This window comes from Crotalus tigris, unplaced genomic scaffold (genome assembly GCF_016545835.1).
Source record: "Crotalus tigris isolate CLP2741 ecotype Arizona unplaced genomic scaffold, ASM1654583v1 scf7180000024309.744930, whole genome shotgun sequence".
NCBI lineage: Eukaryota > Metazoa > Chordata > Lepidosauria > Squamata > Viperidae > Crotalus > Crotalus tigris.
This window is the reverse complement of record NW_024100481.1, coordinates 103,331-118,415: the sequence shown is the minus strand read 5'-3', so window position 1 is coordinate 118,415 and position 15,085 is coordinate 103,331. Positions and strand designations below refer to the sequence as shown.

Genomic DNA, 15,085 nt, shown 5'->3' with positions numbered 1-15,085 from the left:
GGGCAATACCAACTCGGATGGGCAGGGCCAGACCACGCATACCGGGGGGGGAGGAGAAGGGCTCGGGGCATACCAATTCTCAAGGGTGGCCCACGGTGAGGGCGGGGAAGAAGCATCCAGACGCCTTGGGACCTGCGATCCCCGAGGGAAGCTGGGCCTTCTGGGGATTGTAGTCTCTCCCGCCTGCGGCCAGGAAGGGGCGAGTGCACGCATTTCTTTCAGGGGAGAGTTGTTTCCCTCCAGGAAAGATGGTACAGTCCGAAACAGCCCGTTCTAACCTCCTCTCTCCGGATGCGTCGGGACTACAACTCCCATCGGTCCCTGCAAAAGTTGGAAAGTGGCCTGTGAAGCAGCCTGGCGAGCAGGCGGGTGTCCGCAGGGGCATCCTTGCAGGGGGCTGCCAGTGGAACCAGCTGGTCACTGGGGTTTCTGCCATTATCCTGGCAGGCAGAAGCTCAGGCCAGGTTCAGCTGCACCTGGGGAACACCTGCCTGCCTCGCAGCCCGGAGAGATGCCAAGCAGGCTGGCTGCAAGGGAAGGCCCCTCGGGCGCATCCCCAGGAACAGAACTGCCCTCTGGCTGCCTCCTGGGTTCAGACCGCTCTGGCTGGCGATAATAGGAATTGGAGTCCGAGCCTGTTTGGGAGGCTGCTCGCACCCGCCACAAGCCAAGAGCTTGGCTCTGCTCCAAGAGCCTGGTTGCTGGGGAGCCGGAGTGTAATTATTACTTATTCAGCATATGGCCTGTCATACCCAGACTAGCAATACAGCCAGTCCTCGACTTACAACGGTTCATTTAGTGTCCGGTCACCGAGAAAAGCGACTCATGAGCGTTTTTCACACGACGTTTGCGGTATACACATAGCCACGTGATCAAAAACTGGATTCTTGGCAACTGACTCGTATTTATGACGGTTGCAGCGTCACGAGGCCACGGGAGTCCCTTTTTGTGACCTTCTGACAATCAAAGCCCATGGGAAAGCCAGATTCCCTTAGTGACCGTGTCACTAACTTAACAACTGCAGCAATTCAGTTCGCAACTGTGGCAAGAAAAGGTCGCAAAATGAGGGAAGCCTCAGTTAACCAATATCTTGCTTAGCAGCAGAAATTTTGGGCTCCTTTGTAGTCGTAAGTTGAGGACTAGCTGCATATATTATTTCACTTAGAGTATTAAAACACAGTAAAATAGGAATGCTAAAAAGGTCTGTGTTCAAACACCCCAAAATCTCTAGTCCAGGGGTAGGCAACCTTGGCTCTTTTATGACTCTTGGACTTCAACTCCCAGAATTCCTGAGCCAGCATGGGGGAACTATGGCTTCCTTGATGACTCATGGACTTCAACTCCCAGAATTCCTGAGCCAGCATGGGGGAACTATGGCTTCCTTCATTACTTCTGGACTTCAACTCCCAGAATTCCTGAGCCAGCATGGGGGAACTATGGCTCCCTTTAGGACTCGTGGACTTCAACTCCCAGAATTCCTGAGCCAGTCATAAAAGAGGCGAGGTTGCCTACCTCTGTTCTAGGCCATCTGACCACTGAAGCTGAGCTCTGTTCATATGAAAGAAATCGGATACTGCAGAGATAGATGCCCCCGGCTTTCAGCCGGCATAATATGACCCATAGTTTGACTTGGGGACCCACAGTCCCACCGAGCGGAGGATGCTGTGCCCCATTTATTCAGGGAATCCTGGAAGATGCCGTGTGAGGCGTGAATCCTGTTCAGGCTTGTCCATTGCTGATGTGATTGTTCAACGTCTGCCACCTTGTTTTTGTGGGGCCATCTCTGCGTCTTCTGTGTAATGGGGAGCGTAATGAGGGTGGCAGAGACTGGGGGCCCCTCACAACTGGGGGCCTAGGAATCCATGGGAAGCCTTCTGCCTCGATCTCATACCCCAGCCCCAAATTCTGCACTCCACTTCTAAGTAGCTGGGGAGGGCTATTCCTGTCCTTGGTGAAAAATGGGGAGGGAAGAAAGGAAGGAAGGAAGGGAGGGAGGGAGGGAGGGAGGGAGGGAGGAAAGAGGTGGGAGGAGGAAGGAAGAGAGAAAAGAGGAAGGAAGAATGAAAGAGGGAGGGAGGAGGAAGGAAGGAAAGAGATAAAAAGGAAAGAATGAAGAAAGGAAGGGAGGGAGGGAGATAGAAAGAAGGAAGGAAAGAAGGAAAGAGGTGGGAGGAGGAAGGAAGAGATAGAAAAGAGGAAGGAAGGAAAGGAGAGGGAGGGAGGGAGGGAGGGAGGAGGAAAGAAGGAAAGAGATAGAAAAAGAAGGAATGAAGAAAGGGAGGGAGGGACGGAGATAGAAAGAAGGGAGGGAGGGAGGCGGAAGGAAGACAAAAAAGAGGAACAAATGAATTAAGGCAGGAAGGAAGGGAAGAGAAAGGAAGGAGGGAAGAGGGAGGGAGGGAGAAAGGGAAAGAAGGAAGGAAGAAGAAAGTGAAGGAGAATGGAAGGAAGCAAGGAAAGAGGAGGAAGGAAGGAAAGAGGAAGAAAGGAGGGTGGAGAATATAAAAGGAAGAGAGAGGGAAAAGGGAGGAAGGAAGGAAGGAAGGAAGGAAGGAAGGAAGGAAGGAAGGAAGGAAGGAAGGAAGGAAGGAAGGAAGGAAGGAAGGAAGGAAGGAAGGAAGGAAATTTCTAAGGGGGGGGCAAGGAAAGGGCACATCCGTGGGCGGAATGGCCGCGCCGATCTTATGTTACAACCGGTTCCCTCGTAGATCCAAAACCCGACTGAATTCTGCACGCGGGTCGTGAAGACGCGTCCTCGTCTGGAATAGCAAGGGAGGCCGATACGGCGTTGAGCGTTTGCTCTGCACGAGCTCAGAGGCACAGTCCGCTTCCCCCTCTGTCCCTCCGCCTCTTTTTTTTTTTTAAAAAAGAATCGCTTGCTCTCCACACGTGCATACCGGCACACCCGGGTTCTCGTAGCGTCAGCCCCGACCTCAGTTATGCAGCCTCTTTCAAGCTCGCTTGGGGGGGGGGGGATGATGCGAACTGGAGTTGCAGCCGGGCCGAGCGGTAGGGGGGGGGCTGGCCCCAGATTGGGGAGTGGGGGAGGAAATGAATTTCCCAGACATTCACACCGGGGCCTTTCAACGGCCCGTGGAAGCCCCGCCGGGGTGGTGGTGGTGGGGGGGGTCGCTTCCCCCTGCCGGTTACCTGCCGGCCTCGGCCCCTTTAAGGACCCATCGCTCTTTCTCTTCATTGTCTCCGACGGCGGCCAATCAGGGACCCCCTTGGGGAGGGGCGGGCAGCCCTGATTGGCCGAGACGCGGCCCTCCCTTCCGCCCACCCCCTTCCATCTTCCCTGCCCCGCTCCCTTGGCAGCCCCCTCCCCAGGCTGCTGTCCACCGGCCCAGGTGCTGAACCCGCCGCCGCCGCCCGCGACAGCCCAGCCCCGGGAGAGCCAGCCGGCCGCCCGACCGCCCAGCCCGACCGCGACGCGCACCGGCACCGCATCCGGAGCGGGATGAGCGGAGGGGTCTACGGAGGAGGTAGGGCTGCGCGGCGCCCCCTCGCCCCGCTGGCTCGCTCGCTCGCGGCCGCCGGCTCTGCCCCGCTGCTGGCTAAGCGGGCTGGCTCCGGGCAACCGGGCGCTGGGAATTCTAGCAACCTCGCTAGACCGTCTGAGTCGGGCTTGAATTCTGGTCCTTGAGCGAAACCCCTGTACCTAGCAGCCGAGGGAGGATCGGAGGTCCTCCCCTTCGTTGCTGTGTGTGTGTGTGTGTGTGTGTGTGTGTGTGTGTGTATGTGTGTGTGTGTGTGTGTGTGTGGCTTGGCTCACTTGCTTAAGCGGCCTGCGAAGGGGCTTTCCAGCTCCCGCCGGTGGGGCGCTCTGCTTCTCCGTGAAGAGGAACCGTGGCCGGCATCCCTCCCGCCGGGCGACTGGCCTACGAGGAGGCATCCGCCTTTCCTCCTCCGGGGCTGCGGGGGGGGGCGACTCGGAGGCTCTGGAGGGGTCCATTCCTGCGTCCCCCACCCCCACCCCCACCCCAATTCCGGGGGAAGCTTCCTGAACAGCCAGCAACAGAAGAAGCCAGCTTTGCACGGTGCAAGATGGAAATGATAAAAATCGGGAAGAGCCGGAAGGGGCCCCCCGAGGCCATCCAGTCTACCCCTCCCCTTTTTCCTCCGCCCTCCACGGTGCGGTCCAGGGATCCAAATTGCAGACTGCCGCTCCCGTATCCTTAAATCCGGCGCTTTGGACTTCTACGGGGGGGGGCAGAATTAAGCCCTTGGATGAGTGTTAAAATGCGAGTTAAAACGCCTCCTTGGGGCTGAAAGGGAACCGACGGGAGGCTGCGCCCCCTCCCCTCCGCTCGCTCCCTCCTCACCCGTGTCGCGGATGCCTTCCTTGCAGACGAGGTCGGGGCGCTGGTTTTTGACATCGGGTCGTTCTCCGTGCGGGCCGGCTATGCTGGGGAAGATTGCCCAAAGGTAGGCGGCATCTTCCTAGAGGACCGGGGGGGGGTCCCTGACCCCGGATCCCCCCCTGCCCCACGGCGCCTGCTCTGCTTGCAGGCCGACTTCCCCACCACGGTGGGCTTGCTGTCCCACGACGAGTCGGCCATGGAGCTGGACGGCGACAAGGAGAGCAAAGCCGGCAAGGTCTACTACATAGATACCAACTCCTTGCACGTCCCAAGGGAGAACACGGAGATCGTCTCGCCCCTCAAGAACGGGATGAGTACGAGGGCGGGCGGGGGGGGGGTAGAAGAGGCTCGGGGACGCCCCGAGTGGGAGTCGCGGCCCTCGCCTCCTGCGCTGGGACCCCTGCGCCCCTAATCCTAACTCCACGCGGGTCGCAGTGCACCTCGAAAGGGAGAAAGCGAGGCTCCTCCGCTCGGTGGTTTGAGAAGGCCGGGGGACGGCCCGGGGAGGAGTGTGGGGAGCCGGCAGCCAGCCCCCCCTTTTCCTTTATCCCCCCCTCGTTTCTCCTCCCCCCCCCAAGTCGAAGACTGGGGCTGTTTCCAAGCCATCCTGGATCACACCTACAACAAGCACATCAAGTCGGAGCCCAACTTGCACCCGGTGCTCATGTCGGAGGCCCCCGTAGGTATCTCGGGGGGCGGGGGGCGGGGGGCGGCCCCACCCTCCTCCTTTGTGCGTGGGCTCATGCCCTCTTCTGACCCTCCGCCCCCACCCCTCCCGCCAGTGGAACACGCGCGCCAAGCGGGAGAAGCTGACGGAGCTGATGTTCGAGCATTACAGCATCCCGGCTTTCTTCCTGTGCAAGACGGCGGTGCTCACGGCGTATCCTCTCGGCGCTGCCCCGGGCCGGGAACGGGACCCCCTCCCCTCTTCCTGGCCGCCCCCAGGCCTTGAAGGGCAGAAGACCCGGGATTCCGATTAAGGCCCGTGCCGGCTAGGAGCATCCAGGGAAAAGATTGGGGAGGGGGACACAGCTTCTTCTCCCGAGCCCCCCCCACCGCCCCATTGCGGGACCCCCTGCCTCGCCAAGCCCTTGACGTTGCTCCACCAGCTTTGCCAACGGGCGCAGCACCGGCCTGGTCCTGGACAGTGGGGCCACCCACACCACAGCCATCCCGGTCCACGACGGCTACATCCTGCAGCAAGGTGGGGGTCGCCGTCTTCGGGGGGGGGCTTACAAGTGGGGCTCTGTTGTTGTGAGGTCCGCTGTGTCCCGTGCCAAACTCTGGGGGGCATGGCAGGATGCCAGGGGGGGGGGCTCTGGGCGCAAAATGGCCTGTTCGGGGTGGGTGGCTCTCCTCCGGCGCGCTTGGCCAGGCCTGGCAGCCCCTGGCAGATGCAGGAGGCAGATCAAAGCATTTCCTGAGTTCGGGGGTCCAAATCATTGGGGGGAGGGGTTTCCGTGGGGCAGAAGATGCTGCTGTCAAGGGGACAAAATGAGACATATAGGGGACAGTAGGGCCAGCTCTTTCTTTCTTTCTTTCTTTCTTTCTTTCTTTCTTTCTTTCTTTCTTTCTTTCTTTCTTTCTTTTTCTTTCCTTTCCTTCCTCTCTCTTTTCTTTTCCTTCCTTCGTTCCTCTCTTTTTTCCTTCCTTCCTTCCTTCCTTCCTTCCTCCCTCCCTTCCTCTTTTCTTTCTTTTCTTCTTTCTTTCTTTCTTTTCCTTCCTTCCTTCCTCTTTTTTCTTTTCCTTCCTTCCTTTCTTCTCCTTCCTTCCTCCCTTCTCTCTTTTCTTTCTTTTCTTCTTTCTTTCTTTCTTCTTTCTTTCCTTCCTTCCTCCTTCCTTCCTTGCTTTCTTTCTTTCCCCCTTTCCTTTCCTTTCCTTCCTCTCTCTTTTCTTTTCCTCCCTCCCTCTTTTCTTTCTTTTCTTCTTTCTTTCTTTCTTTTCCTTCCTTCTTTCCTCTCTTCTTTCTTTTCCTTCCTTCCTTTCTTCTTTCTTTTCCTTCCTTCCTCCCTTCCTCTTTTCTTTCTTTTCTTCTTTCTTTCTTCTTTCCTTCCTTCCTTCCCTTCCTTCCTTCCTTCCTTCCTTCCTTCCCCCCTTCCTCCCTTCCCCCTCCCTCCGTTCCCTTCTACCCTTCCTTCCTCCTTCCCTCCCTCCCTCCCTCCCTTCCCTTACTCCTTCCCACCCTCCCCTTTTCACCCTCCCTTCCTCCCCAACTGCAGGGATTGTTAAATCGCCCCTGGCTGGCGACTTCATCTCCATGCAGTGCCGTGAACTTTTCCAAGAGATGAATATCGAAATTGTCCCTCCATACATGATCACAGCCAAGGTAGGGCTCCCCCTGTCCCGTTCCACCCCAGCCCAGAGCTATGGATCCCGGTGGCTGAGTGGGGGGGGGGGCTGGGCAGTCCGCCCACTCTGCTCGCCGAAGCCGGCGGTTGGGAAGCGCCAAAAGTGCACAGACCTTGTCTCGAGGTCTCTGGAAGTGGGGAAGGGGCTGTAGAGAGCCCCTCCTCTCTTACAAACAGCTGGGCCCAGAGAAGATTGCAAGTGGGGTGTTACCACAACCTGCGAGGCTGCCCCTCTTCCTCCGCCTTCCCCAGGAACCTGTCCGTGAAGGGGCCCCCCCAAACTGGAAGAAGAAGGAGAAGCTGCCCCAAGTCAGCAAATCCTGGCACAGCTACATGTGCAATGTGAGCCAGGGGCCCTTGAGGGAGGGAGAGGCCTTGGGGGAGGGAGGGAGGGGCCCTTGAGGGAGGGAGGGGCCCTTGAGGGAGGGAGAGGCCTTGGGGGAGGGAGGGAGGGGCCCCTGCACTGTCAAGGGCCCGAAGGTGCCCAGTGGGTGCTGGCTGGCTGACTCAGTGCCCGTAGCTCAAAAACTGAAGTGGACAGATGAGAGGTTTGGGTCAAGACTTGTTCCTGGGTGGGAAGGGGTGGGCAGGGTGTGTGTTGGGGAGGGGGCTTCTGTCCAGGAGATGCTGACCCCTCTCCATCCCTGCCGACTCCCGCAGGAGGTGATACAGGACTTCCAGGCATCCGTCCTTCAAGTTTCTGACTCTCCGTATGACGAGCAGTGAGTATCGGGCGAGTCTGGCCGTGTGGAAGGCAGGGGTCTCATTTGAAGAAACGGGGGGGGGGCTACGTCTCGGGGTCCCTCGGTCTAATCTTGCCCAGCTTCCTGGCTGCCTTCCTGATGGGTGGGGACCGCATCTCCCAGAATCCCCCTCTTTCAGGCATGTTGCTGGGAATTCTGGGAGGAGGATGAAAAAGGACAGAATCTCTTCCCTGGTTTGAGAGTTCAAGGCTGTGGAACCCAAGGTTCTTTCCAGAAAAACAGCCCCGTAAGGTAGGCTGCAGAAGACAGAAGACAGACTCCCATGAAACAAACCAGAATAGACAGGGAATTGCACTGCGTCTTTGATGGGAGAAATGAAATTGCTTTACAAGAAGAAAAAGAGGATCTAATCTAACCCAGGAGAGAAGCAACCTGGAACCGAGGAGACACTTCCTAACAGTGAGAACAATTAACCAGTGGAACAGCTTGCCACCAGAGGTTGCGGGTGCTCCATCACTGGAGGTGTTTGAGAAGAGATGGGACAATATTTGTCTGAAATGGAATAGGGTCTCCTGCTTGACCAGGGGGGTTGGACTAGATGACCTCCAAGGTCCCTTCTAAAGATGATTGATTGTATCTTTCTGAGATAATAGTAGTAGTAGTAATAATAATAATAATAATAATAATAATAATAATAATAATAATAATATTGAACAACTGGAGCACCACTTGAACACCATTGGCATTGACAAATTCGCTATTAGTCAATTGCAAAAGGCGGCCTTCCTAGGAACTGCTTCCATCCTGCGACGATATCTGTAATACCATCAAACATCCACATCTGCCTATCCCAGGTCCTGGGTAAGGACTCGATAGGTAGACAAAATGCCAAATCCAGTCTGAACATCTGGCTGACTGTGCGATGATCAATAATAATAATAATAATAATAATAATAATAATAATAATGATGATGATGGTGATGTTAGAAGGGACATGGGAGGTCATATAATCCAACCCCCTGCTCAGGCAGGAAACCCTACACCGTTTTGGACAAATGGCTGTCCAGTCTCTTCTTAAAAACTTCCACTGTTGGAGCATTCCCTGCTTCTGGAGGCAGGTAGTTCCACTGGTTAATTATTCTGTCAGGAAGTTTCTCCTTAGTTCTAGGTTGCTTCTCTCCTTGGTGAGTTTCCACCCGTTGCTTCTTGTCCTGCCCTCAGGCGCTTTGGAGAATAGCTTGACTGCCTCTTCTTTGGGGCAGCCCCTGAGTTGTGAGAAAGGAAAAGGAATTCCGTGGGGTCTGGATCCAGGGGGAGGCCAGAGGGGTCTGGCAGGGACAAGGGTGCCCTGGGTACCATCCTGGGGATCCGGAGACTGGGAAGCAACATTGGTGGGGGTCTGTGAACCCCCCAAAGCCATTTGGGGAAGGAGGAAGGAAAGAGGAAAGGGAGGGGCAACCCCTGCCTTGCCCTGGCACTGCCGGTCCAGCTACATCTGCCTCGATCTCTGTTCTCCCCCCTTGTTTGGAGCAGGGTGGCTGCGCAGATGCCCACCGTCCACTACGAAATGCCCAATGGCTACAATACGGACTACGGGGCGGAGCGCCTGAGGATCCCGGAGGGGCTTTTTGACCCCTCCAACGTGAAGGTGAGCGGGGCAGTGGGGGAGGGGCAGGGAGAGGGGGGGGGCTGGCGTATTTCCAGAGTATTTGGGAAGGTGGGATGTGCCAGCACTTTGGGGTGGGCCGCAGGGGGCTCCAAGCGTGGCCCCTTTAAGACTTGTGGGCTTCAACTCCCAGAATTCCCCAGCCAGCAGCCAGGCTTGGAGACTCTGACCCACCCTCAAAAAGGGGGCGAGCCAAGCCCCCCCCCGTGTTGTGCAATATGGAGGCCAACCCAGTTGAGGATCTGAAGGGTTGTGTGGATCTAGCCCAGCCCAGTGTGATTGTTTAAGCGTGAGCAGAGCAGGCAAATGGCTGGACTTCCCCCGGGCTCAGTTCGCCTTCCGTGGCTGGTCCCGCTTTGCTCCTGGTGAAAAGGTTGGGGACTCCTTGCGGTGGGCTATTCTGGGGGCCCAGCACCCCCAATCCAGGCCTTGGGGAGAGGCACCGGATGGAACGGGAGGGTGTGGGTTGCATTCAAATTGGTGCTTCCGGTCTGCTTGTGCTCCCCCAGGGGCTGTGCAAATGTGCAAGTACTTGCTCTCCTTTAGATGCACCCCCCAGGGTGGACCCTGGACCCCCCCAGCCAGTTTCCTTCCTTTTCCTTCATCTCCCCCATGGTTATGCCCCTGTTATTACCACGAAATTGCAATTTGGGTATGTGGCTATTTAAGGCTTGTGCATGGGTGATTTTTGCTTTGCACACCTGAACTCTGGATGTCACCAGCGCTTCCCTCCCGCCCCCCCGTTTCTCAGGGTCTGTCTGGGAACACCATGCTGGGTGTCGGACACGTGGTCACCACGAGCATCGGGATGTGCGACATTGACATCCGTCCGGTGAGCCCCCCTCTCCCTGCTCCCTCTCCCCACCCGAGACTTGGCCCCTAGCAAAGCACCCCCAGGACTGGAGCGCTGAATTTTCCACCCAGCCCCTCTGAGCCCCCGGGAAAGGAGCTGCTGCAGCTCCCGAAAGATTCTGCCTTTGAAGAAGAGGGGCTGGGGGGAAAGGGGCTCCCGCCCCCCTCCCCCAAGAAGCACAAAGGGGCAGCTAGATAAGGTAGCTCTAATTCTTGTCCATCTTAAGGTTTTTATATTTGTGTTTTTTTGATGTATTGTGAGCCAGAGTCACCTTGCATAGGGCAATGGGAGGGAAGGAAGGAAGGAAGGAAGGAAGGAGGAGAGGACGGGAGGAAGGGAGGATGGAGATAGGGAAAAAGGACGGAAGGAAGGAAGGAGGGAGGGAGAGGAGGAGAGAAAGGGGAGGAGGGAGAGAGGGAAAAAGGAAGGAAGGAATGAAGGAGAGAGGGAGGAGAGAAAGGGAAGGAGAGAGGGAAGAAGGAAGGAAGAAAGAAAGAGGGAGGGAGAGGAGGAGAGAAAGGGGAGGAGGGAGAGGGAAAAAGGAAGGAGAGAAGGAAGGAATGAAGGAGAGAGGGAGGAGAGAAAGGGAAGGAAGGAGGGAGAGAAGGAAGGAAGAAAGAAAGAAAGAGAGAGAGAGAGAGAGGGAGGAGAGAAAGGGGAGGAGGGAGAGAAGGAAGGAAGGAGAGAGGGAGGAGAGAAAGGGGAGAAGGGAGAGGGAAAAAGGAAGGAAGGAAAGAAGAGGGAGGGAGGGGAGAAAGGGGACGAGAGAGGGAAAAAGGAAGGAAGGAGGAAGGAAGGAAGAAAGAAGGAGGGAGTGAGGGAGGAGAGAAAAGGGAGGAAGGAGAGAGGGAAAAAGGAAGGAAGGAGGAAGGAAGAAAGAAGGAGGGAGTGAGGGAGGAGAGAAAAGGGAGGAAGGAGAGAGGGAAAAAGGAAGGAAGGAGGAAGGAAGGAAGAAAGAAGGAGGGAGTGAGGGAGGAGAGAAAAGGGAGGAAGGAGAGAGGGAAAAAGGAAGGAAGGAGGAAGAAAGGAAGAAAGAAGGAGGGAGTGAGGGAGGAGAGAAAAGGGAGGAAGGAGAGAGGGAAAAAGGAAAGGAAGGAAGGAGGTAGGAGAGAAAGGAGAGGAGGAAGGGAGGGAAGGAAGGAAGAATCCACAGAGAGCTCTGAGCTTTGGGAAGCTTCTTGGGGGCCAGCTGAACAAGAAACCTTAGGCGTCTGAGCTGGCTGTGTGCGTGCGTGTTTGTGTGTGTGTGTGTGTGTGCGCACGTGTACCAGAAGGACAAGCGAAGGGGCTTCAGCCATCGGGTCTCCTGCCCCCTTGCCCCCCCCCCGCCCATCTCTGCAGGGTCTCTACGGCAGCGTCATCGTCACCGGCGGGAACACGCTGCTGCAGGGCTTCACCGACCGCCTCAACCGGGAGCTCTCTCAGAAGACCCCGCCGGTGAGAGCCACACCTGTGCGCATGCGTAGGGCCGGGAGGGCAGCTAGCGGGGGGGCCTTCGGGGGGGGGCGTTTGCCCCGCTTGGTTCACCTGCACAAGCCCCGCGGGCAGCTGCCCCCAGCCGGACTTCCCGGTGGGCAGAGCGGACGAGCGGGCAGCCCCCTCCGATGCCAGCAGCCCCCCCCCCCCGGGCCTCTCAGCGTCTGGAGGGGTCCGGAACTCGCCCGGGGGGAAAAATGGCTTTGAAGCTTCAGGAGTCAATAAGCAGCTTTCCCCGATGCCTCCAGCTCGCTAAATCTTCTCCCCTTGAATATCAATCAATCAATCCATCAATCAGGGTAGAGCTGGAAGGGACCTTGGAGGTCTTCTAGTCCAGCCCCCAGCTCAAGCAGGAGACCCTGCATCATTTCAGACAAGTGGCTGTCCAATAGGAAGGAAGGAAGGAAGGAAGGAAGGAAGGAAGGAAGGAAGGAAGGAAGGAAGGAAGGAAGGAAGGAAGGAAGGAAGGATAACAAGAGTTGGAAGGGATCTTGGAGGTCTTCTAGTCCAGCCCCCAGCTCAAGCAGGAGACCCTACGGCATCCTTTCACACAAGTGGCTGTCCGGTCTCTTCTTCAACCGCCCCCCCCCCCGAACTTCCAGAGGCAAGCGGTTCCACTGGCTAATTGTCCTCGCTGTCAGGAAGTTTCTCCTTCCTTCCAGCTTGCTTCTCTCCTTGATGAGTTCCCATCCGTTGCTTCTTTTCCTGCCTCCTGGTGCTTTGGAGAATAAGGGGACCCCCCCTCTTCTTTGCGGCAGCCCCTCAAATACTGCAATCTCGCTATCAGGTTCCCCGCCCCCCGGGCCTTCTTTTCTCTAGACTGGCCAGACCCAAATCCTGCAGCCGTTCTTCATAAGTTAAATCAGTAGTTCTCAACCTTTTTAACGCCGCGACCCCCAACCGGTCGTAAGTCGAGGACTACTCAACTGATGCAGCACCAGTTTGCAGAATGGGACTTTTGGCGGGCTCAGCAGGGCAGAGACAGCCTGGACAATTCCTATTGGCTTTTGAAAGCCAATAGAATTAGACTCTATTCAAGAGAGCCTATTTCAAAAGCCAATAGAATAAAAGGGAGTAGCACAGCTAAGGAAAAGGGGGAAAAAATGGCGGACAGCCTTGTTTGGCGACCCCCGTGAAATGGTCGTTCGACCCCAAATGGGGTCCCGACCCACAGGTGGAGAACCGCTGAGTTAAATAAAAGAGTTTCTATCCGGCTCCTGAGTTTTTCGGCTGCCTAGCATGGCTCTCTTCGAATGTCGATTAAAACGGGGGGGGGGTTTGCACTGCTCTGGGGAGTCAGGACGGGCAATCAGAATGACAGTTGCTCAGGACCCCCACCACCCCCACCACCGGTGACCCCCTTCTCCCCTTCCCCAACAGAGCATGCGACTGAAGCTCATTGCCAGCAACAGCACCATGGAGCGGAGGTTCAGCCCGTGGATCGGGGGCTCCATCTTGGCTTCTCTAGTGAGTCTGGGGGGGAGGGGCGGGGGGGAATCAAGGGAGGGGGTGCAGGAGGGGAGGAGTCGGGGTCGTCCACAAGGGGCCAAGTCTGGAGAGGGCGTAAACCTGTGTCTGCCTCCTGCAGGGGTCGCCCCAGGAAAGGGCATCAATCTGTGGGTCGGTGGGGAGGGGTCTGTTCCGCCCTCTCACCCCTTTATTTCTTTTTCTAGGGGACCTTCCAGCAAATGTGGATCTCCAAGCAGGAGTACGAAGAGGGGGGCAAGCAGTGTGTGGAGAGGAAATGCCCCTGAATGTCTCCCCTTGCCCCCCCACCTCTGCCCCCTCCCACCATCTCTGGGGCGGCTGCAGCCCTTCTCAGCCTGGATGCCCAAATCCCCTCCCCACCACGGTCCTTGCTGTGCCCTCCCTCTCCTCTCGCCACACCCCCTGTTGCGTCCGAGAGCCCCCTTCCAAGATTGGGGGGGGCCACAGGGGACCCCAGAAAAAGAGAGACTGCCTCGTCTGTTTGTGCTCTGATTTCCCTTCGTCTGTTTCACCAACTGCCCGGGTGGCACCCCGAGATTCCTGAACCGGGGGTCCGAGTTCCGAAAATTGCTCCTGGTTGTGTTTTGTTTGGGGAGGCCTGATTTAAAAATAAATAAATGTGTGGGGTTTTTAAGAAAAAGAAATAAAAGCTTCCTTTCATCTGGATGGGATTTTAAAAGGGGTTCGCCCCAGGCATCTAAGCTCAGCCCCCCCCCCCCACTGCTTGCACCAGAGTGTCAAGCTCTGCTCCCTGAGGGGGCCAACCCAGCCCACTGTGGGGCCTCTGGAGTTCAGTCAGCGGTGTCCCTCCTGCTCCTCACTGCAATCTGTGGGGGCCCCTAAGGGCATCCCTGCCTCCTTTGCCCACCCAGCCTGCTCCTAAGAGAAGCCCCCAGCAGAGATGCCCAAATATAACACGAGAAAGGGCAACTTGTGGATCTCAAGGTGTTTCTCAACCTCGACCACTTTAAGACTTGTGGACTTCAACTCCCAGAATTCCTTAGCCAGCTATTTTATTTTTCACTTCGCTGAAGTCCGGATATATTACACTGACTGCATTCCCACCATCTATTAAGGAAATTACCCTTTCCAAAAAAAAAAAAAGATGCAATAAAGGTTGTGTAGCCAAATTTGTTCTTGTCCTGTCCCTGCTGAACTCTGGGGGTTGAAGTCCACCAGTCTTAAAATTACATGCCTGGCTGGGGAATTCTGGGGGTTGAAATCCACCCGTCTTATAGTTGCACAGCTGGCTGAGGAATTCTGGGAGTTGAAGTCAATACCTCTTAAAGCTGCTGAGGTTGAGAAACACTGCTCTAGAATGACTGTCTCTGTGGGAGGGAGGGAGGAACGACAGTCGGGATCACTGTTTCAAACGTGTGCCCTACCGAACCAGGCCGGTGCCTTATGGTCTTGACAGTCATCCTCTCCTTCCTCCTCCTCCTCCTCCTTCATCACCACCACCCATCTCTGCATTGCACCCCCAGACAGGATGGCAAGTGGGCCCCAGCTGGGCTGTCTTGTCAAGGACACCCCCATCCTCCTGTCCTCCCCAGAGGGACAAAATACACAGGAGCCCACCACATTATTTTGTGGGTCCTTTTTTTTTTTTTGCTGCTGTGCGAGTCCTGGGGAAGAGAAAGCTGGTGAGTTCCTTCCTCCCATTCTGCCCAGGGGAATCTAAGAGAGAAGCAGAGACAGCTCCAAGCAAGTCCACCCGCCTGAAATTGGCCAAGTTTGCAAACACTGATTAGAACACAATAGAATAGAAAATAGAAAAGAATAGAATAATAAAATACAGAATAGAATAGAATAATGGAATAGAATAATAAAATATAGAATAGAATAGAATAGAATAAGGAATATAGAATAGAATAATAATATAGAATAGAATAGAATAGAATAGGAGCTGGAAGGGACCTTGGAGGTCTTCTAGTCCAGCCCCAGCTCAAGCAGGAGAACCATACCATCTCAGACAAGTGACTGTCCAGTCTTTTCTTAAAAACCTCCAGTGATGGAGCGCCCACGATTTCTGGTGGCAAGCTGTTCCACTGGTTAATTGTCCTCCCTGTCAGGAAGTTTCTCCTTAATTCCAAGTTGCTTCTCTCTTTGGTCAGCTTCCAACCATTATTTCTCGTCCTGCCCTCTGGTGCTTTGGAGAATATAAAATAATATAAAATATAAAATGC

The 15,085-nt window shown here is 55.9% G+C and overlaps 1 protein-coding gene across 1 annotated transcript; it reads left to right on the top strand.

Moving 5' to 3' along the window:
- Positions 1-3,299: 3,299 nt before the first annotated feature.
- On the top strand, positions 3,300-13,548 carry ACTL6B (actin like 6B). Its single transcript, XM_039324838.1, has 14 exons — positions 3,300-3,485; positions 4,352-4,428; positions 4,513-4,678; positions 4,943-5,043; positions 5,147-5,244; positions 5,474-5,568; positions 6,584-6,690; positions 6,965-7,054; positions 7,373-7,434; positions 8,950-9,064; positions 9,834-9,914; positions 11,277-11,372; positions 12,792-12,878; positions 13,085-13,548. The coding sequence occupies exons 1-14, from the start codon at positions 3,461-3,463 to the stop codon at positions 13,163-13,165; spliced, it is 1,281 nt and encodes a 426-aa protein (XP_039180772.1). The 5' UTR covers positions 3,300-3,460; the 3' UTR covers positions 13,166-13,548.
- The last annotated feature ends 1,537 nt before the right edge of the window (positions 13,549-15,085 follow it).